The sequence below is a fragment of the Charadrius vociferus genome, unplaced genomic scaffold, assembly GCF_000708025.1.
Source record: "Charadrius vociferus isolate BGI_N301 unplaced genomic scaffold, ASM70802v2 scaffold838, whole genome shotgun sequence".
NCBI classification, from domain to species: domain Eukaryota; kingdom Metazoa; phylum Chordata; class Aves; order Charadriiformes; family Charadriidae; genus Charadrius; species Charadrius vociferus.
In genome coordinates, this window is record NW_009649487.1 from 217,498 (window position 1) to 240,334 (window position 22,837).

General features: G+C 44.6%; 1 protein-coding gene across 1 annotated transcript in view; it reads left to right on the forward strand.

Annotated features, from left to right (window-relative positions):
- TMCO4 (transmembrane and coiled-coil domains 4) overlaps positions 1–22,609 on the forward strand; it is a 36,379-nt gene extending 13,770 nt beyond the window's left edge. The window contains exons 8-13 of the mRNA XM_009889966.1: positions 855–1,019; positions 1,581–1,717; positions 3,197–3,281; positions 6,838–6,955; positions 9,992–10,109; positions 22,301–22,609. Coding sequence (XP_009888268.1) covers positions 855–1,019; positions 1,581–1,717; positions 3,197–3,281; positions 6,838–6,955; positions 9,992–10,109; positions 22,301–22,609 — 932 coding nt within the window. The remainder of the gene's footprint in view (positions 1–854; positions 1,020–1,580; positions 1,718–3,196; positions 3,282–6,837; positions 6,956–9,991; positions 10,110–22,300) is intronic.
- The last annotated feature ends 228 nt before the right edge of the window (positions 22,610–22,837 follow it).

Sequence of the window (22,837 nt, forward strand, 5' to 3'; positions counted from 1 at the left end):
ACGGTGTGGGAGGGGTTTTAATTAATTAAAATTAAAATGCTGCTCTGCCCTTCCGAGTTCATCAGGCCCCTCCTGGCCACTCAGTACAAGCTACACAACAAACAGGAGAGAGACTATGGCTTAAAAATTGCACAGTGTAAATTATCCATTATCTCTCAAACATCCAGGCACTGCTTTTCATTAGCATCTGGAGGGAAAAAAGCAAACTGAAGCGGCTAACTAGGGTAGATGGCAAAGTAAAAATAATTGCAGGCTGGATCTGAAAGCGCATACTCCTTGTTTTCAGACAGAACCGTTAATGCAATCCTTGCCCGCCTCACTGAAGTGTTGGGAAGATGCTCCGCAATAGATTTTTGTCAAGATCTTACGTATTTTCCTTTTCTATGGTTCCACTGGACTCAGTCTCTGCAGCCATTCAGCACTTTGTCTTTCTCAGGACAGGCCCTCCTTTGGTCTCTGTGGGAAGACGGAGCTGCAGGGCTTGGCCTGATGTCTGGCGATAGGAGGAATGTCCTTAATACCTGACAGAACTAGTGTTAATGTCCATCTGTCTTGGCAGTCTCTGAGGCAATTGAATGGGTGATGAAGTCTGAGCCTGTCCACACTGAAGACTCTTTGCCAAGGCAGCTAAAGCTGTGGCATTATTTACAACCCCCAAATTTAGTGTAAAACAGTGGAAATACGGAGTCTAAATCTAACAGTATTTAAAAATATGATTCCTGATTATCACACTACATCAGTATATTCCAAGTGTCCTGCAGCTTCTTTTCTGATTCTTTGTTGGACTCATCTTGCCAGGTGTCAGTCCGTGTGTTTTCTCTGAACATGAATTCCACCTTTGTAACCTTTCTCAGGGAGCTTCACAGCACCGTGGAGCAGCATGCTGCAGTCGAGTGAGCAGTATTGTCTGGCCTGGGAATCCAAGTACTTGATGGAGCTTGGCAACGCCTTAGATTCCCTGCTGAATGGTTTTGTGAACATGATGGCTCAAGAAGCCCTAAAATTCACTGTCTTGTCAGGTAAGAACCTAAATCGTCTCAGCTCTGCTTGAGTGGCTCTTGTGCAGTTTCACTGTTGGTGTCTGTTCAAAGTAGCTTTCCTAAACGAGGAAGATTTCTGAGAAGGCGTCTCCCTTGGCAGGATTGGCACTGCCCTGCAGAACTGGCCTGAGAACCTTCTCTGCCACACCTGTAATTTAGATTTGCTTTCCTAGATTGCTGTGCCTCCGTGTCATTGCCTCATTCTTTTAAAATTACAGCTGGAAACACCTTCCCTCATGCGTGACTGTGTTTATTTCTCTATGTTATTACACTGTGGTTTACTTCTTTACATAAACCTTTCAAACATGCAGGTTACATTAATGTATAGCGTCTGTTTGCCTCCATATCAGAACATCAGATTCTTTCTTATCTTTAGTCTAGCAAAACATTTCTCAGATCAGCTCTTGAGAAATAAGAACTGGAAATGACAAAAGGTCCCGGGTTTAGCTTTTAACTTCAGTGAACCGTCCTGCTTTTGCTGTTTCCTAAGAGCGGCCCAGATTTGTGAGTATGCCGTGCCGTTTGCTTTGTGCGTTGCAGGTATTGTGACGGCCTTGACTTGGCCAGCTTCGCTCTTGACTGCAGCCAGTGTCATTGACAACCCCTGGGGAGTGTGTCTCCATCGGTCTGCTGAAGTAGGCAAACACCTAGCACATATCCTGCTCAGTCGACAGCAGGTAATTGGCTAGAAATTATCCAGGAATAATGTCTGGAAGGGATTTGGCCCACGGAGGTTAAGTTTTATTGTTATGCTAGTTAACTATCAAGTGGTGTCTTTCCAGGGAGAAGAAAATGAATAATATACTGAAAAATTAAAAAAAATTATGCATGAAGGTGACCAGCATCTATCTGGTTCATTGAGGAAAAACAGGAAGTCCCAAGCGAATCAGAGAATTCCTGCTAAGATTCCTTCCATTTAACCTAAAGCTGTTCTAAATGAAGAAGAAGAGATCCAGGTTGCAAATGATAAGCGGCTTGACCATGTCACAGCCAGGCCACTTGCCTAGTGGAAATTTGAGAACAGAGAATACTGAGTGTTAAAAATATTCATTGATAATTATGTGGCACTAGCAAAACAGCGTAAGAGAAGACTGCACCAGTAGATGCACCGTGAGCCGTGTTTTTGCCTACAGAGAAGTGGAATGGGCTGGTACCTGAAAGAAGTGACAGAAGTTGTTAAGCCTCCCTGAGAAGGCTCGCAAAAGATGCTTCTGCCCCCTAAAAGCCTGCCATTATTTGCTGGGCTAGCAGTGGAGGGAGGCTGTTTTCTGCTGGCCACGTGTTCATCTCACAGGCATGCTAGTCCTGTATCTATTACAGAGGAGCCCTACGGGAGCCGTGGCCCCAGAGCTGCGTGTCATAAATAACAATGTGAAACAACAGAGTAGAGACAAACTTGATTTCTCATAAAAATACAATCCCAGGAAAGGCAATAAATGTTATTTCATACAAGCCCTTTGTTTTGCTTGGGGGCATTCGTTACTGCCTTTTAAACATTCGCTGTTGTAAAAATACAAATTCCAATGTGCTGGAGCGTCTAAAACTAGTTAGCGTGATGTCTAGGGAGTCCATTGCACACCTGCTCCCTGGTTAATACAAAGACCATTTTTCATTGTTGTTGAGATTAGGCTCCCTTTGATCTTATAGAAAATCTTATTACGCTATTCAAAATAAAAGCTTACCTCACGTCATTTTTTATAACAGCCACACAGTGCTGCTGCCATTCAGTCTTAAGTCTAGAAGTGGTCAATATTTTTGTATTACAGCTTCTTCTTCTGTTTATTGAAACATTTTTAGGAAAACTTTGTTCCCTGCATTAGGCTTTCATTTGGAAATTTCAAAACAACGACCACGTCTGTTTTGTTTCTGTTTGAAACATCTGCTTTGTTGCAACTTCTGATTGTTAGAGTCTTTCAGTTAATTTTCTGAATATCAAAAAATACAAAATACTCAGATATGCAGAATTCTCAGTATTGAACTGCACATAACTTTGAGGATACACAATCCCTTTGAAATCAACCAAATTGCTCAGATGTTTAGAAGTTCATGCAGAAGCAGAAGTGCTTTGCCTGTCAGGGTTTGGGGGATCCTGTGCCCAGTGTTTTTTAGGTCTAGAACAGTATTTGATGCCATTTTCTCCTTTCCTTTTATCTTAGGGCAAGCGACCTGTGACACTGATTGGCTTCAGTCTGGGTGCAAGAGTCATTTACTTCTGCCTGCAGGAGATGGCTCAAGAGAAAGGTAATGTTCACCTTCTAACCTTTTCCTCCTTTATTTTCCTTACTTCTGGTAGAGAAGTTTTTCTCGCAAGAGGAAGAGTTCTTCTGGAACAGACCTTGGGTCTTTTAGGATAGGACAGAAACCTTAAAAAATGCTTTTGAAATGCGTTTTGGAGCCAAATTCTTCTGTTATTTCAATCAATTCAGTGGATTAAATCCTCTATCTTTACTCGAGGTGCTCCAGTGTGTCAGTTTGGTCTCCAGTCTGTAAACAACAACTTGACATTTTGTGACATTCGACTGCTAGATCAGTCTGTGAGCTGCCCACGCGCCACTATGATCTTGGCAGAGGATGCTTTGCCTTTATTGGAAGCCCTCTGAAGCTATTGTATCTGATTCCCTGCGTCCTCCCTTCCATTTAAGTCACTGAAATGCCACTGTCATCTGCTATTTTCATGGTAATTTTTCCCCAAAGTCAAGTATAAAACCATCTGTCAATTTATTACCCGTTGTGGTTCTGTTTATTAATAGATTCTATTTTTAATTTAGAAAAAGAATAAAATCATTATGATCAGTTGATGTAAATTGCATCTTGGAGTTGAGTCAGTAGTGAGTGTGTGCGTGCAGCCTGCCTTTCCCCCTACGTAGCTAATTTATTTCATTAACTGTTTGGCCTCACAGAGAGTCGCTAATAAATAAGGAGCTTTATAAAGGAAAATGTTCAATAAAGTCCAAGAAGGCGGGAATAGAGTCAAGTGAGGACGGAGAAGGTCAGCAATTTTTCTGTTGACAGCTGTGTACCAGAACTTCACTTCTGGTTTAAGATGGAAGTCCTCAAATACAGGAATTCTGCTCTCAAAATAAATCTAATCAAATCCAGAATGATTCTAATGGCGTTACACTGAAGCCAGAACCCAGATCCTAATCTGGCCCTAGATCTACTCTTTTTGTGTCCTAAGCATGCCAGGGGCTGAGATATTTTCGGGCTTTTACTTAATGGTCTGCAGTCTCTCGCTGGAATAACATGGGACCGTAGCTAAGTAATACGTGAAAGGAAATCATTAGGGGTCTTTAAGGTTGGCTGCCATTCTAAAGAAATCTAAGCATCGTAATTATGTATCATAGCAGCTCCCCACTGTACACTAATTTTTCAGTTCCTTAATTGAATTACGAAAGCTGAGCTGTTTGCGAGATGAAAAGCAGCATGTTTAGCGCAGATTGCCAAGGCGTTCTTCACATGCACATTCCAGCACAAGCCGCAGAAGGAATGGAGCTGGGACCTGGGACATCTGAGTCTGATTTGGGTTTGGACTTGGATGTCTCACACAAAAGAAATACAAGGCCTAGTCATGCAGGCCTTTTGTAGCCAGATGGCAGTGGCATTTCTGAGGACAAATAACTAATCGTGGATTATCCAGTGAAACACCATGGCAGAAACTCAAATTCTGTTAAAAGAAAATACTCTTCTGCAAAGCAATTAAATAACCTTTGGGATACTTCATCACAAATGACTTTGGAAGCCAGAGCTTAGTAGGTTTCCAGAAAATGACATTATAGCAGAAGATGTAGTGATGACCCGTCAGAGACAAGTTACTACATGGGAACATCATTGGTCTGATTTCTTCATCACAATTCCCATGCATTTTAGTAAATAAGAGCTAATGAACATTGATAATGGCCTGAACCTGAATCGCAAAGCTAAACTGTGCTCAATAGGTGTGAGGTACCACACGCTCTCTATTTGTCTAATACTGATCACAGTCTCCTACAGAATCGCGTGTGTGACCAGTATCACCACTGGGTTACCGTCTCTGCTGTGGCGAGGTGTCAGGAATAGTGCTGCCAAACTCTGCCATGAAGCACTGCCCTTGGCACTGGATCTCTACAATGCCCAGAGAGAGCAAAATTCCACCCCTGTTCTCTTTTCAGTGAGGACTAACGTGATGAGACGCTTTCCTCTTTGCCCAGTGAGCTGTACCCTAAAGGCACAGCAAAGCCCAGCTCCCCAGGACCGGGTACGGCCTCTGCCTCCGCTTGTACCTTCCGCACCTCCTCTGGATAAATCATCTTACCAGTTTTTCATTTTTGTTCATCAGTAATTCTTTTTTTTTTTTTTTTAATTTTCCTGCTGTGCAGACTTTTTTATTCTTCATCATATAAAAGATTTGCAAACTGTGAAATACATTTAATTTATCTAGAGTGTCAGCAACTATGTAGGCCAGTGATCTGTTCTCAGGTTTCTGTCCCCCTTCCTATTTTTCAGTGGAGGCTGAACGTTTTTGTTCTGAGCAAGAAATAAGCTGTACAAAGGACTGGAGAAACAAAAGCTTCCAATACCTTGCCCAAATGTTCGGGATCCTGATGAATTAGCTGTTTGTTTATTCAGTTGGCTCACACTGCGGCCATGGAATTTAGTACCTTGGTTGGAACGAGCTCACCATTTGCAACGCTCTGGGTTTCTTTTTCATTGCCCGTGATTATGGGAACAGGACTTTATTGCTTACAGATTACACTAACAAAATTGAATTGCTTTTTGCTGTTCTCTTGATTGGTGCAAAATTTGCCTTGCAATAAGAAATAATACCACGAGAGCTCTTTTGGGTTGTTGTCAGGCGCTGGGATTTACACTGCAGAGAATGATGCAGGCACGGCAGGCAGCTCCGAGTCTTTTACTGCTATTAGGGAAAGGAAACCAATTGATTTACATGTTAAAAGTCTAGCCAGGCAGCACCTCTCCGTCATAACTTGATGTGGTATGCAGTCATTCTCACTTTCACTTCCACATAAACTTCAGCATATTATTTTACAAATGCAAACGCCAGCCTGAGAAGGGTTTAGCTCATGTCCCGTGAATGCTGGTCTCCCACAAGCGGAGAGGATGGATTTGGCGTGCTATGCCTACGAGTCTCCAAAGACGTGCGCTGCTGTGAACTGCATTTAACTACTATGGCATCAGGTGCTTGATCTCTCTTTACAAAGAAGATTTATGAACATATATTAATATATTGTTCAAGAGTTTAGGAAAGCAGCAGAGCTGCCCAATATTTCTTATTCAATCATTATTTCTACTGAAATTTCCCAGCTGCAGCTGTCTGATAAGAGAGGAAGATTTATTACGCTTAAAAGTCAACATTCCTTTTCAGCAAATCATGCCCTGGGCATTCAGGTTAAAGTACCCTTCAAGAAAATCAAACCAGTTTGATAGATTATCACCTTGTGTTGGCAAATGCCTTCATTGTTGCTAGTTCCCAATCAATATGAAGAATTTGGGTGTTTTCTGTTGCCTGTACAGGCCATGTTTTTTATGAGCTCGGCTCTAAGGACTGTCTGTGGAAAGAGTTTATTGTGCTTAATGTATGACATTTGCTCACTATATGGAACACCAGTCCCGTGCACGTGTTTCAAAGCGTAATAGTTCAGCTCTGTGCAAACCCAGATCAATACGTCTGTGGAAAGAACTTTCCTCAGGTTTGCTGCTTGAACTGCATCCTTCTGGAGAGAGGCCCGGCCTCTTCTCCCTCTTAGATATTTTCTGATGCGTCTTCTAAACCTGAGCGTTTCTGCTTTCATTTTAACAGGCTCTCAAGGGATCATCGAAGATGTGGTCTTACTGGGAGCTCCAGTGGAAGGAGAAGCCAAGTACTGGAAAGCTATCACAAAAGTGGTGTCGGGCAGGATCATCAATGGTTATTGCAGGTCTGTACGTGCTCAATCCCCTACTTCATTATCCTAGCGGCACTTTGGAATGATTTTCTACATTTATCCCTTCTGAACATTTTGTAAGTGAATATTTGTTCAGCTGGTGGGTACGTACATTCAGTAGCGCCAGAGCCGGCAGTGCCAGAGCCTCTTCCCTCCGGAGGTCTCTCCCTCAGATTAATTGGAGATGACAGTCTTCCGGAGGCAGTTGAAGGCTGCTCTGTCTCCAGCTCCCAGCTGTTTGCGATGCATGGTTACACTGGGAGCCCGAGGTGCTCAATATGTAGGTCCTGTTCATACGGTGGCAGTGTTACAACACTGGCAGCTTGAAGTTTGGTCAGTGTGTTTGTGTGCATAACTTGACATATTCTAAGGCCCCTTTAAATGTCAGGTTTATGTAAAGGACTATAAATACAGCCATTAAGTTCACTGATGGTTAAAGAATGTGAATTGAAGTCTATCAAAGCTTCAAGATGCAATTCACTAGGGGCTGCTTATGGGGAACAAGATGTGAAAATTGCAATGGAAGGGAAGGAGCTCAAGCAAATTGAAATTTTTTTTCTATCTATTCAGTTTCTGTTATATCTACTCAATATTTCCACTCAGTTTCTGGTGACAGTAGTCCACACAAACAAGGTATTTTACTTACAAGGGAGGTATAGCTAGGATAGCTGTAGCAGATCTACTAAGGATGTGAAAGAATAGAGAGGTTATCTTGAAACCAAATATCAGCCTTTCAAAACTGCGCAGACAACTGCTATGCAGAGTTGTGAGAGCAGCTGGGTGAGAAGAGGAAGATTCAGAGGCACAAAACAGCTGAAGCAATCTTATAAAAGCTATTAAGAATTCAAGTGACAGTATCAAACCTAATGACTGTGTATCGGAAGATAATTGTGACAAGAACACTGCTTACCAGCACAATTAGAAGAGGGGAAATTAAAACCAAGGAATGAAGCACGGAAGACTAAGAGCATGGGAAAATAAACTGAGAAATAACCAGGCAAGAAGATTAGCAAAGAACATGTAACTGCAAGTCAAGACAGCTTATAAAGCCATGAGCCCTCAGGTCAAGGACAGCTGAAAATGCTGTTGGCACTTTCCATACACAGATACATATGTATGCCTACATACGTATGTATGAGTTGAGGAAGAATTGTATTACTATGCATCTAACATAGTCTATTAATTTATAAAGAAGAACTAAATAAAAGAATTAAAAGCATTCAAGATTAAAAAGCAATGAATTATTAACCCCATCTGTCAGTTAGGCTGAAAATTGTTGCTTTTGCCCTTTTTGGATCTCAGGAGGTTTTACGGATGCCGGATGTGCACACCAGTTACAGTATTTCTTCATGTGGCATAAAGAAAAAGCAATTGCTGCCTCCTTGGGAGTGCTTCTGTGTTCCTCCAAGAAGCCATAAATGATGGCAATTGTTGCATATAACTGAATTTGCCCTGGCAAATATCGTTCCTCCCTGTGTTATACAAAAACCAATCTCACCACAAAAAGCTCAGTGTATTCATTTCCTCTAATATAAAAAAACCCCGATCTTGTTATAGTTTCAAAGCCTGCATTTGCTGTTAGAATGAAATAGTATGTGTGTTTGTACCTCTGTGTGTGCAGTAATTTGGTTAGGCTCTGCTTTGGCAAGCCCATGTCTTGAATGTTGAATGAAAAATGATGTAGAAATTGTAGCTTGTTGCTCACTAATAGGAAGAAGCAGGTGAGGAGACTGTCAGGAAATATTCCACTACGCAAGTTCTCTACTTTGCCTTCAGATGCTGAATTTGAGGGTTACTCAGTCAGTGTGAGGGGCAGCTAGAGGAGGTAACTGAGAGATACAGAGAATGTATGTGAGGATATTAGATATGAGAGAAGGATTATACAAACATTTTGTGGTAAGACCCCACCCGATTCTGATTTCTCTGGTCTCTGGCTTATACAAATTGTGGCCTCGTTCTGTCACTTTAGGAGTAGCTCTATTTAGGTCAGATGAATTACATCGAATAAAACTTCTGCAAGATCAGATTTGGCCCCAATTTGTTGAGCTTCAGTCCGCTGTAGCTTGTCTCCTTCAGCTTTGAAGTCTGAAAGGACATGGAGAGTGAAAGCCAGCTGTCAGAGCTGTCCCGTCTGATTTCACAGCAAGGTTACAAATTCCTACTGGGAAAACTTTACCAAATTAGTTAGACTCGCTCAGCTGTTCAAAGAACCCATGCCTGACTAGTATGGATGCATCACAAAGATTTTGCAGAGCTCTGCGTAGACTTATGACTTCTAGTATAGACCATTTTGGAGTGGACAGGAGCAGCCAGAAATGGTGAGCTCTGCAAGTGCAGTTCACCTGCTGCCATCACAGAGTATAAATACCACTTGCATCCAACTTAAATCTATTCTACAGACTGTAATGGTGTTTAGGTGCCCGGGGTTTTATGCTGCTGCTCCGCGCAGGAAAAGAGGTTATGTATTTTGCCTTCTCTCATCATGCTATAGTCTACCCTGAAACTGTCACAGTGACTTATGGCAATACTTTACAGTGGGAACAAACTCTTCCGAGTTTTGTCATTGAAACCATGTATTTATACAGTACCTATAAATCAGGAGCACTCCGCGGAGCTTCACAGTCGATATTTATGTCAGCAACATTGGTATTGTAGGCCTCATCACGTTTACAGCTGTCTACTGGCTGGAGAACTTCTACCTATTAGTACATTAAAAAGATTAAATATGTGAATGTACTGCAATCTCTAAGCAAATACAGAAATATATAGAAGGGTCAGATTCTTAAACCCACTGCATATAATGAGTCCACACCTGTGAATCAGGATTCAATTCAGACTTGCACTATTGTGTCCCAGCAACCTGCCCTAAATTCGGCAACTGCTCCGATTCCTACATCAGACAAAGCTGCAGCAGGTCTTGGTCCCGACATCACTGTGCTGCCCGGCCCTTCTACTCTCCTCGTGGTCTGAGTAGTCACATATTGCATTGGTTTGGCAACAACTCACGCTCTTCTTCTGCTCTGCTCCTAGGGGGGACTGGCTGCTGGGGTTTGTATACCGAACCTCTTCTGTCCAGATCAACGTTGCAGGCCTCCAGCCAGTCGACTTGGATGACAGGAGGATGGTAAACATGGACCTTTCATCTGTAGTAAGTAGTACTTCTTATATTCTTAGTTTTTCCATCCATCCTTTGCTTGCAGCACTGTAACTTCACACTCATTGATTAGGGGAAGACGGGATACTGAAGAGAGCCTGTCTATGTACATTGTCCCTCGTTCCTTTCCTTGAGATCACTCTCATCTCAGACTTCAGTATAGCTTTTGTTGGCCCAGCCAGCGTTAAGTATTGAGCAAAATAATGAGAATTTTCCTCTCTTGTTGGATATATTTGGGGTTTTTTTTGTTCTGAAATATCTGATACTGGAGACCGAAAAGCATTATTCTCCAAGAACGACCTTGCTGTCTTGCAAGCCGCAGATCAGCAGGTAGGTAGGCTCAGCAGCTGGGAAACGTGGAGCTCAAACACACCACTGTGGAGCAGGTGCAACCCACGATCTTATCTTGGTGGAGCCTTCAACACTGTTCAGGTTCACAGGGGGGCAAAGTCACAGGCCGTGTACCTTGGTCGCCTGGGCTGCACTGACGCCATGGTGCGGGAACCGGTTTGTAATTGCAGAAGCTCTGTGATATCGATGGCTGGTGTGCTAGGTCCAGACCTGGCCTGCTGTGTTTCTGGAGTGTGGGTCTCCAGGAAGCAGGATGAGATGTCTAGTAGACATGTAGTTTCCTCAAAGCTATCTGGTGGCATTAATGATAAGCCACTGTATTATATGCCTAGCAATATTCAACTCAATTACCTTAAACAAACTAATGATATCATTGCCTTATCTGTACTCACCCGTGAGCTCTTCCACAGAAAATCATCCAGAACTTAGCTTGTGTATTCATATTCACAGTAATCTTGGACATGCAATCTTGTTTTTCCATATCTTAATGTTTTAACTCACTTTTCACTCTCTGCAAACTGCACTGGAAGATGCTCAGCACACAGCTCAGGATACTTCCATGGTCACTGTTCCTGCCGTGACTGCTCCCAAACGTCCCCACAAGCTGGTAGGGACTGTCAATGTTGCTCTGGAGCCAAAGGCACTTTTAAGTGCTTTCAGATTTTTTGGAGCATCAGCCCACTGAGCCTATAAATACCCAACTGTTACCAGCTCATTTCATTCATAATAACTGTGCTATGTACAGCCCTTGCCAGAAAACACAGGGCTTAGTGCTGTACAGATAAAATAGAGACTTTGCAGAACAAAATACAGGCTTCCCAGAAGGAAGTGGCATAGCAGAGGCTTTTAAACATGGTCCAGCACTGTAGCTGTTCTTGTATCTTTCCATCTTACTGGGTTGCCTTGGTTAGCATTCCCACATGCTCCCACATCCATTTTTTCACTGTCCCCAGAGCTACCATTAGTTGCTTGCGAGCAATGACATCTGTTGCGGGCATGAAAAGAAAAATGGCCAAAGGTGTCAAGCAGTGGTGGCACTGGGGTGGCTTTTCCTGTTAGTTCAGTCCGTGTTACTCTCCTCTTTTTGATTTCTCTTCAGAGACCCTCTTTCTGTTGACCTTCTGCTTCCTGAACTGTGAAACCCCCTGGAGTCCTGCAGACTTTATCCCGCCTGGCTCGCAGCAGCCTCTCCATTTTTCCCCCAGAGGAGCAGTATTTACATTTCAGCTAAATGAATAATGGTTGCAGAGCTGCTATCTGCTAATCTTCTACTGTTGTGCATCTGTATCCGTGCTGCGTGATGCCAACAGGCAGTCCCAGCGCCGTTCGCATTTCAGAAAGAGCTGACGCTTTCACTTGCTTAATCTTACGGTAAAGCATTGGGGGGAAAAAAGAGCAACCCCCACAGGGGGAAAAGCCTATATTAAGTAGGTGTCGTTCTCTTGATCTGTTTTCCAGACCATGGAGCTTTATGAAAAGAAATACAGTGCATTCTGATTTTAAAAGTAAAAGGACAAAGAATGGGGAAGAAAATATTCAGGGGCAATATTTTCTAGAGTGGCAAGAAAGCAAAGATGGATTTTGCTGCAAATATAGTGCAGCAGCATCACAGAAATATATACAGAGAGATATTTTCTGTAACAGGGACCAGCTCCATCCCTGCAGATGCCCTTGCTGGAAGTCCCTGCGAGTCTCCTGCCAGGAATAAGAGAGGACAAGCTGTGATAGAAGAATGAAGCATAGATGATGCAAAGGTGCTCGGTGTGCTAGTATTATGCAGGCAGCCTCGGTATTTTAGGCATCTCCCAGTCCATCCATGATGAAAACTGGACTGGATCCAAAGGGCTTGGTTCTCCTTGCTGTGCTACCATCAGAATCCTCAAATGAGTGGAGGACTAAGAGACCTCAGTATAAACAGGAGTTCACCTCCAAGGCTTTTATTGCACGTCTCTCTTGATTAGTATGTTTTTTATCTGACTGTCAGTAAAAAAACTGAGAGAAAAAGGTCCTCCCACTCAGCAAATGCAGTTATAAAAGCTTTCCTAATGGTTACAATGGGACTGATTTATTCAGTAGATTTATTTGACAGCACCTGTTACAGAGACCAAGGAAGTAATTGAGCTGTAGTGTATTAGACTGATTGCTGTTTGTTCAAATGGGATATTGTAGATTACATTTTGCATTAACATTTGAATATTGCAGAAATGCTCAGAGTCAGAACGTAGGCAGAGCTTTTTCACGGAGGCTCATAAGTCAAGAAGGGTGCTTAAGTTTCTCTGGGCGGTTTTACCACAGTAGAAAACAGGGACAAACTTGCAAGCTTGGGAACAGTAGGAATGCCTGGATGGAAGTCCAGTAGAGAGCATGGATGGATCATAACAGGTATTGCAGAAGTCAGTACTGTTCTCTCGTTAGTCCAATGTGAAAATTGTCCTGTAGATCTTCAGACTATGATTAAGTTTTGCATCGACTTTAAAACTCCTTCCTTTGCCATGCTTTTGATGGCAGCTAAATTCTCCTTTCCTTATTCTTCATCGACACGTCGTCGGGATTGCAGCTGCCTACCTGCTGCTGGTGCTCCCAAATTCCTGTAAAGGCAACACGCAGGAGCACCACCTAAGAGTAAACCCCTCCTTATTCAAACACCTGGAGTGCCAGAGCCACGCTCCGTACAGCCCACAGACTAAAGATACGAGCTACTTTTTAATCTCTAGACCAGTCATTGCAGTAGTACGTAGAGACGAAACATGCTGATGCATTTCACAGCCATGTCCTTCTCCTGCAGCATCTCTTCACGATGGAAGGCAAAACAGCAGAGCTTCTTTCTGGAATAATCTGTATCGCACATCAGCGCACCTTTGCTTTTTTCCTCTGAGATACCTCAAAAGCTTTTTACCTCTTCTTTTCTTTGCTGCTGTAGCTGAGCGGTGGGAAAGCTCTCTTTATGACAGTGATTAAAACCCAAGAACAACTGCTCTCTCTTTCCAAAAGCTCTCTCAGAAGAGGGGCCTACTATTCCCGTTATGAGGGAAGGCAAAGAGATTCAAGGAAGTCTGGCCTTCAGCCAGGCAGGTACACAGCGTACATAAATACCAGAAGCAGGTGAAAAGTCTGAATTTTGTGAAATCCAACTGATTTGGCACTTCTGTGAGTCAGGCTTTTTTCCTAAAATGTATTAAACTGTGAGGTTTTTTCCTCGGTATTCCCAAAATTTGCAGCAAACAATTAGTTGTGGTTACGAAATATGGATTAAGAACCCTGGGGAGTTCAAAAAGGCAAAAAGTTGCCTGTGTCTCATGACACCTTTGTTTCACTTGTCTCAAATGAGCAGTGCCACCTCCCGCGGTGACAGGCATTAACAGGATCAGAAGAGCAACAGCCAGGAGCAGAACTCGGCATCAGGCAGCGGCTGGAAGGCGCCTGGAGAGCCTTCTCTCACTTCTGGGGGACACGCAAGTCTCTGGGGTAACAAGGCTATTTGTCTGCTGGGCTATAAGGTCACAGGGATGATTTCTTCCTCTTTGTATGTCCCTGCAACCCTGGAGTCGTCAGTGGCTTAGTTTTCTGTGATCCTTCTCGCTGTTGATTTGGGAGCTCTGAAAATCGCACATTAAATACATAGTAAATACATTTTTCCCTTTGGGATCCAAGCAGAGGGTCCTGGTGATGGCAGTATGTTAGAACAGAGGAAGAAACTGAAAAAGCTTTTCCAAAAAAAGTGCAAATGGAGCCATTAATGACTTGCAGTTTGTTTTTGCGTTGCGGCAGACAAAAGCTCAAAGGCTGGTGTCCCTTCTTGCTTCAACACAGATCTATCGCTTGATCCTGATGCACTCTTTGGAAGGCTGGGGATATTCATCTGCTTTTAAAAGGCAGAGAGAACCATTTTATTGCGCTCCTTGAGCCTTTATTTTGTAAGTCTGGTGCCAAAATTGACATACGCAGTGCCACTCAGAAGCAGCATGGTGCCGTAACAGTGTGGCCTTCTTGCAGATTTATAGACGTGGTTTTCCCATTTCGTCCGTTGTGCCTGGAACACGTGTGTACCGTTGCACCGTGGGTTTCCACATCCTCTGTTTGAGTGCATACGGTGTTCGGACACCCCGACTACCCTGGGCAAAGCTGAATTTCTGGAACTGAACCCCTCTGCTTCAGAAAAGCTGAGTTTTACCGAGTGCCACGTTTTAGAAAGATTCCCAGATAGTTTCTATTTACATCTAATACAATTCAACATATGAAATTTGCTATTCTGTTTGAGTAATCAGCACAGTTTTGATATCCCTCCATCTTTCTCCCATGGAGCGTAACAATTTGCATCACTTATCACTTTTTATAGATTTTCTCTTACTCTTTACCCATTAGAGCCCCTCACATTTGAAAATAGGACTGTTCTTGCAAAGCCAGACATTGCGGACTCCGTTCTTGACAGGTTTGTACCTGTTGGCTTTGCAAGCAGCTGTCCCGATCACATAGACCTTCCTCGAGCAAAACTGCCAGCAAAAGCAGTGGGAGTTTTCCCTAAGTAGTGTTAATAATGTTTGATTCTGCAAGAGTGGCTACACAAAGCACAGTAAGGTGAATTGAGGATAGAGAATTTAGCGTTCTATCTCCTGTCTTATGTTGGAACACAAACACTAATTCTGTATAATTTTTGTGTTCAGATTTGAGCTTCATTTCTAACCTCTTCAGCTAACACGGAAAGCAAATTCAGTTGCAACATCCAATTAAAAGTGTTAATCAAGGGGAAGACTGACTTAGCTGACACATAGTGTACGTGAGGTTTTCTCCTGTAGCAGTTCCAACCCTTGTGTCTGAGATCTTCCAATTACAGCAGCGTGTCTTACTGACACGAGCTGAACGTAGCTGAAATGGCACGAAGCCTCTCACTGCCTGCTGCCCCGGTGACAGTGGGGTACGGTAAGGTCTTAAACCTGCTGCGGATGCCGGTGGGATGGATTCGTAGGAGATCGCATTGCTCAGGAGAGATGGCACATTGCTCCATAGCTGTTGAAATTTCCCAAATGCCCGAGACTTCTTGCCCGGTTACATTATTACCATCAACTCATAAAGGAGAGTAAGGGATGAATAAACTGAGAACTTCAAGACGGCAGAAATTCCCTTAATTAACCAAAAGTGATCTTGTTTTGTGGAGCTGAGCCGAGAGGCTGGTTTGAAAGCTGCAAAGATGGTACCATTTCGGCTGCCAGATCTTGTGTATTCCCAGAGCAAGATGGGGAGAGGAAAGGTGATCAGTCCCTTTCAGTCTTTCACGGGAGTTGTCCTCTGCTGCGGGCAGATCCTATTATATCATCCTGATTATGGAGACCAAATCTCATCTCAATGTTTTAATCTGAAAAATTCTCTATAATCCTGGCTTGATCAATACAGCAGGTATTTTGGGTCACTAGTGGACTGTTGTAGTATATAGTATCAGATATCTGGGTCCCCCAAGCTATTTTTCGGAACAGTCCAATTTGATACATCAATCCAGTCTTTATTTTTGGGGATCTCTTTTCCCCTGAGGCCCAAGAGATTATGTTGAAATTATTCCCCAGCGATAATTATCTGCACAGTTTATGCTGGGCCTTTTAAAACATTCTTTATACCGTCTAATTTAAATAACTTCCACTTGGATTAGCACTGAAAAATAAGTATTTGATTATAGCCACCTTAAAAGTGAGTGGCATGTTTTGCAACTTTGATATAGCTGGAAAGACTCTTGAGCATTCAGACACCAACTTAATAGCTAAAGAAAAGAACCCGATTCCACTTCTGGCAGTCGTCAATGGGAGCATCAGCAAAAAAAGAAATAGTCAAGAGCGGCTCTGCAAACAGTTGACAAATTCCTGCAGGCAGCTGGTGCCTTCAGCCGGCGGGCTGGGTGCGTGCGGTGCATCGCCTGTGAGCAGAAGGACGTTTGTGAAGGCACCTTTCCCTTGAAACTCTTTCAAGGGCTCTCTTATTAATTCAAAATTTATGAAGCTGCACTTCCCTGACTTTGTCCTGCCTGTCAGCGCTGATGTACAGCTGCTCTCCATCTCACCCCCTTTAGGGCTTCAGACTTCCAACACTTATTTCCTCCATTTACTTCCTGTGTTTTCTTGTTATATTCTGTATTTTACTCCTCTCCATCCTACAGTCTTCATGGAATTGGTGGAGGGAAATTGCGAGGGAAGCTGGCAGAGTTTATCAGCGGTGGACGACTCCAGCAAATAAAGAGTGTTTACTCTGAATTGTCAACATCGATGTGTTCCCACAAAACATATCAAAGTTTGATGGAAAAAGTCCTTGGAAAAAGTTCTTTCATTAGTGTGAAATTGCCTGAGTGCTGTCTGAGGGTAACGTCCCTCAAGCACCGCCCCGGAGGTGAGGATGACTTGAATCAATAAGTTGTGGCTGAAACATCATGTAAAAATTACAGTCTTGCTCCAGAAATGTCGCTGTAATTAAAAGAGAACTTTTACCGGTCGAGTTAGTTTTTAAACAAGAAGAAAAATAAGAACTGAGAGACTTATTCTATTCACAAGAATTGTAATTGTGCGAAGGGATGATTTAGAAGCAAAGCCTATTAGCTTCAGCTGAATCATGCTCCAATCTTTATTCCATCAGTATTTCAGAGCAGAAATAGAAACATTAAAGAGGAATAATGCGAATGACATTGACAGTATTTTCAAAATAAATTCAGCTCTATAAAATTCTCCTCGAATTTATTTTTATTAGCTTCTCTGCTGGAGGACTGCTAACGCTCAGGATGCACCTATAGTGCAAAGGAGAACTTGCCACAGATGCCAAATTCACACATTTTAATAAATCCATTTAAATTCCAGGTTCTGAATTAGTGGATGTGTTCCCTGTCCTCACTTTTGGAAAACATTGTTTCCTAAGAACCCAAACAGAAGAATTTTATTTCTCTTTTAACTTAATTCAGCCACAGCCTCTTTCAAGGTTTGTTTTCACGTTCTTCTGGTTCTTACTACAGGAACTTGCTCTGCCGCTGGCCTTTGCCGGGTCCAGCCATCTCCCCCTGCCTGGGCAGCGTCAGGGCTTTGCCGTAAGCTTTCCGAAAACCACGGAAAACAGAGAAGACATTTTCTGCCAGGCTGAATGCCCTCTGTCGTGCAGGATGTACCCAGCTCTCTGAATTCAGGTTTACGCTGACATGTGGGAATAACGCTGACCAGAGGAGCCTGCCAGCTTGGCAGAGCTGACTGCATTTTGAGTGATAACCCGGCATGGCTTGGGAACCCTATAATCAATCAGTCTTTGCCACCATCTGGAAGAGGAGGGCCGCGGGGGTTTGGAGGCAGTATCCAGAACTAAGGATTTTTGGAAAGCGAGAGTGGCATTTGAGTTTCTTCCCTTCTTTACCAATGCTACCCCAAAACTTTATTTATTCAGGTTTATTTCAGAGCGCAGGGTTGCACTCCGGTTCTCTTCCTGAACGACAAATTCGCCGCCGCTTTTGGAAACGGAGAGTAAATCCATGAGCTGAACATGAGCCGGCAATAGCAGAAGGTGCTGAGCTGGCTCTATTGAGATATGCCACCCGGAGGCAGTTTGCATTTCATTATGTGTGTACACAAAGTGTCTGACACACCAGCGGGAAGAAAGGGCTGCTGAAAAGTGAGGTGTGATTATTCTCTGAGCTCCAGACACTGTAGCTCTCTCTATTAACTCTTTTCACCCTGCACAAAATACCATTTTCTATTCAAACAGTATTTGTCAAAAGGGAATCCTGAAACTGTGCTGCCCCCCGAGGTAGTCATTACTGCTGCTGCTGAAATAACGAAGCTCTGGAGAGACATTTTAACTCGAGGGTATCTTTTTCCTGCATGATAAAGTTGCTCTTTGGACATGACGGGCTCAAAACAAATCAAAGAGGTGAAATTCTCCACCATATTAATGACCTGCGCTCCTGTAACTTGCAGAGTACCTGCGAATCCTCTGCTCGTGCCACGCGCCTCGCTTGCTCTTCTGCAATTCCCCTTCGATCCATAGGATGTTTGGCCAAGGAGAGCAGGAGGAAGGCAGAGCCCAGCTGCGCTCTCCTTTATCTCTCCCCGCAGGTAGCAGAGAGGCCAAGGGACGTCCAGTTGGGCTCTTGCGCATTTTGCAGCCCTGTGAAGCGGACAGCTTTGCGAGCTGTGCCGGCCTTCGGAGCCAGTGCCGCGCTCTTTGCATTGGCTGCTTGGGATCGGTGGAGGAGCTCTTTTGGAAGGAAACTAGGCGGGATCTTTAAACAGTTGGCTCTGGAGTGAGCAAAGACTCCTCTGCCATGTCAAACACAGTAATGTCAGTGGGATACCAGTGTTGTGACGGAACAAGAGTCTTGCCTGTGCTGGTGAGTCAGTGGCAGAGCCAGGATCATACGCACCATCTCCTTTCTCGCAGGTCCTTCCTCTCTCCACCGCTCCCCAGGCGTCCCCTCTGGGCTGCGGGGTGCACCTTGGGTTCCTCTAGCTCAAAACCCGAGAGAAGCCGGGATTCTTCCTCTCTCCTAAAGAGCTGATCTGCGTGGACGGATCCTGTGTTGGTGCTTTATCTGTTCTTTCGCAACGCTGGGGAAAACCAACCGCAAAGGCAATTGAGCGGAGCCGTGGAGATTGCACCGGCTTACCACTAATGGAGAGAGCTGCGTGGTAACTGCAAATTGATTCCACTGTCAGCGCTTCTCAGACGCGCTGATCTCTGTGCCCCATCTCTCTCCACCAGGAACTGCTGTCATGAATACGCAGAGCAGCATCTGTGGGGCAGAGCTCACAGCTCGCCTTGGTACAGCGACCACCAGTGGGTTGGTTGCAGGCCCGGGGGTGGCATTACTTGTTTTCAAAGCTCCCGTAAATTGAACTGTGTTTTTATGACACCGTAACCAGAGGCGCTTATTGTACCGAAACAAAAAGACTTTCGTTTGAATTTAATAGACACAGCTGATTATGCTCAATGACATTTTTGACACTTTTGGGTGGACTGGAACTTCAAAACCTTTCCCAACTTTCTGAACTGATGGCTCCTTTCAGCTGAGTGATGGATCCGCCTGAGCAATGCCCTGGTCTGGAGGCCTTTGGAGATCTTCCCATGCGGTGCTGTAGTCCTGCAGCAGAACTAGCGATACAGGCAGCTGGCTTGTGTTTTCCAGGGAGTCAAAGCAAACATCAAATGGGATATAACAGAGGAGAAGTCACCTAAGCGCACTGATAAGCCTACCCCGCTGCTTTCATTTCCTTATAACAAACATAAATATATTTGCTTTGGTTACAAGAACACTTCTCTATTCTGTTTATCCTGAAATTCCTCCTGCACTTTGTTCTGACAAATATTCAAACAATCGTTTATTTCCCCTTAAAGTTTTTATTGTCCCTTACAATGTTATAGATGTTCCCATCCCTTCTCCAGCACAGCCCGCCCAGCGCAGGAATTCAGCTTTTCACATTGCAGATGAAAAGAGGCTTTGGAGAGATGGAATTGCTGAATTTTCCCACCAGGATGGCATCACAGCTTCCAAGTGGCAAGGCAATTTGTTCGCTGTTCTTTTGCTGATGGCTCAGTACTTAATGTCACAGTGTAGCAGAGAGTCCTACGTCCTCTTACGCTTCTCAGGGCTTGCATTGGTCTGGCTTTCTGGAATCCTCTCCTGGGCTATCCTGGAACCAGGAGTGAGTTTCCTTTGAAGAGATTTAGTGGTATGAGCAGAGCTGCAGTGAGGGACGGATTTTCAGGAGGATTCAGCTTCTCTTTTAGCTGCATGAGGAAAGGCTCAGCTCTTCAGAATTGCTCATCTGCAGCATCTCTCGGTGATCGTGGTGCTCAAGGAAGAGGAATTCCCCTTTGTTTTAGCGGAAGCTGCTGGATACCGAGGAGTTATGAAAATCTCATCCTTAGGGTGCCAGAGGAAATTTGTTCTCTCTGACTAATGACGAGGTAACAGAGCGGGCTGAGAAATCCCCGAGCGCTGAGCAGGGCAGGTAGATTGTAATGACTGTGGAGGTTTCAGAATACAGAAAACCGTTTAAGGGACTTCAGCAACCCCTCCCAGGATGGCCATTTCCTTCTTGTTCCTCTCCCCCATGTCCCACGCTGTGCTCCTTTCTTTCTTTAGCACCAAGCCCCCCCCCCCGACTGAGTAGTAAAAGGTTCATACTTTATCAGAGAACAATGTACACATCTTAACAGCCAGTCCATTAGTCCCGACTGAGTAGTAAAAGGTTCATACTTTATCAGAGAACAATGTACACATCTTAACAGCCAGTCCATTAGTCCTTCAATGGATATTTTAATTAACTAATCTGTTCAAAACATCAAGAGCCTGTTGAGCCATCTGGACTGATTAAAGTCGCATATTGCATTACTAACGTGCTGATTAAATCCTTCGTTTTGCTCCAAGTCCTAAGTGCATCCAAATGTTACCACTCAAAAGCTGCTTCACGCGTTTTGCCCCTGCGGGAAAGGGGGTTTGTTTTAGGTTTGGGTAGAGGTGTGCCGGTAACCCCGGTTGTCGGCGTAGCGGGGAAGGACTGCCTGACATCAGCCTGAGCTAGCGGGAGCGGAGCAGAGGGTGCACGGCTGGGTTTCTCTGCAGAGCTCTGCAAACAGCTCTCACTGTCTCGTGCGAGCGGACCAGCCCCTTCCTGGGGCAGCCCTACACGCAGCTGGGAAGCAGGAAACCTGGGACAGCGGTGTCGAGTATTCCCTGCTGTGGAAATTCCCTAATTACTAGCAAGATTTGGGAAAATAAGAGGTGGTGTTGCCTGAGGCAGCCTTCTGGCTGGGTCAGGAAGGATTTAAACTGTTAGGAATAGAATTTACCAAAGATGCTAAAAAATATCTTAGGATGTAAATCATACCCCTAAACCTTTCCTGAAATCTACAGGCCGGCTGGAGAGTGTACCACCAAAATAGCCTTGACTCGGCCCGACAGCGCTTTTCCCCTCCGCAGAAAAACCCACTATAAATCCACCTTGCGCTCACAAGCGCTTCCTCCCATTTTGGCTGTGAGTACAACAGCAAAGCAGATCTGCAGGCTGGTCTCTAGAAGGATCCGGGCTGTCGTTACCTGAAACGCTGGGCTTGCACAGGACACCTGAAACAGAGGAGGCGGTTTCTGCCTTTCCAGCCGGGCAGCCTTTAGCGTATAACAATAATAACCTGCAGAGGAGGTTTTCTCTCCCTCCTGTGCCCTGACTGGAAGGGTGTATTCCAGCATCTGTCTCAGAAGGGTTTATCTTATCATGGAAATCACCTTACAATAAAAACATGTGGAGTTTTGCAGGTATTGTTGACTTTAATTCGGTTTATGAACCCATAACTCTCAGGCTCCCAGTTTTACATGGTGTGGGACAGGTCAGTGCACCTTCCAGCTAAGAACCCTAACACGCTTAGTAGCTCTTGTGAGATTTAGTGACTATATCCTAATTTAAGTAGGATAATCTTTGCTTTTACAAGGGAGCTAAGGCACAGGGAGGACACGTGATTTAGCAGAGATCAGGGAGTTGAATTAAGACAACGTGTCTCCTACCTGGGCGTCTCTCACCGTGGCAGATCACCTCCTCTCTTACCCTCGTGGCACCCAGGATCTGGGGGTTTGTAACTCAGCGACATCCAAACGTTTAAACATAGATCTGCCAGAGGAAAAGCAATCCAGCAGCAGCGTGTGCCACGAAGGGCGCAGCCAGCTGGGGTTATTCAATGGACGACTGCATTTTTCCGACCTCATTCTCTCAGCCTTTCAGAGCTGAAACCACATCTCATGGCAGTGGTGGCTTTTGAGATGAAGGACTGGACTGAGCCGGGTTCCCCGCAGCTTCCCCACTAACGGGACTCTTCTTGTTGGCTTGCAGGTAAACGGCCACCTGGACTACATGAAGCAAATGGACACGATCCTAAAAGCCGTGGGCATTAAAACCAAGGAGTGTCGGCTAGAAGAGAAGGGCAGCGGCAGTCTTTTCTCCCCTCTAGCCGAGAAATCCCAGCGGGCAGCAGGCAGCGAGACTCAGGAAAACACCGTGCGAGAGGAGGATGCGTCTGACGGCCATGCTCACAGCCGCGATTTCCCCAGCTCTCTCTTGGGAGAAACATCGCTCCCCTGCCCAGACTGTTCAACGAGCGGGGACAGCAAGAAACAGGCAGCAGGCAAAGGAACAAATTAGAGCGCTTCGTGTTGGGCAGAGATGCTCAGCCAGCACTAAAACCGCTTTCAAAGCACCGTCCGTTGCACTGGGATTCCCAAAGGAGTGTCGGTGGAGCCCGCAGAGCTGTAGCTGCAGTTTTCAGACCCTCCTGGGAGCCTGGAGCGTGGCACCGGCATGTCACTGGACCAAAGCTTTCGGAGCAGCCACCCACGGCATCTCCCACGGACGAGAAAGGGCTGATTCCTG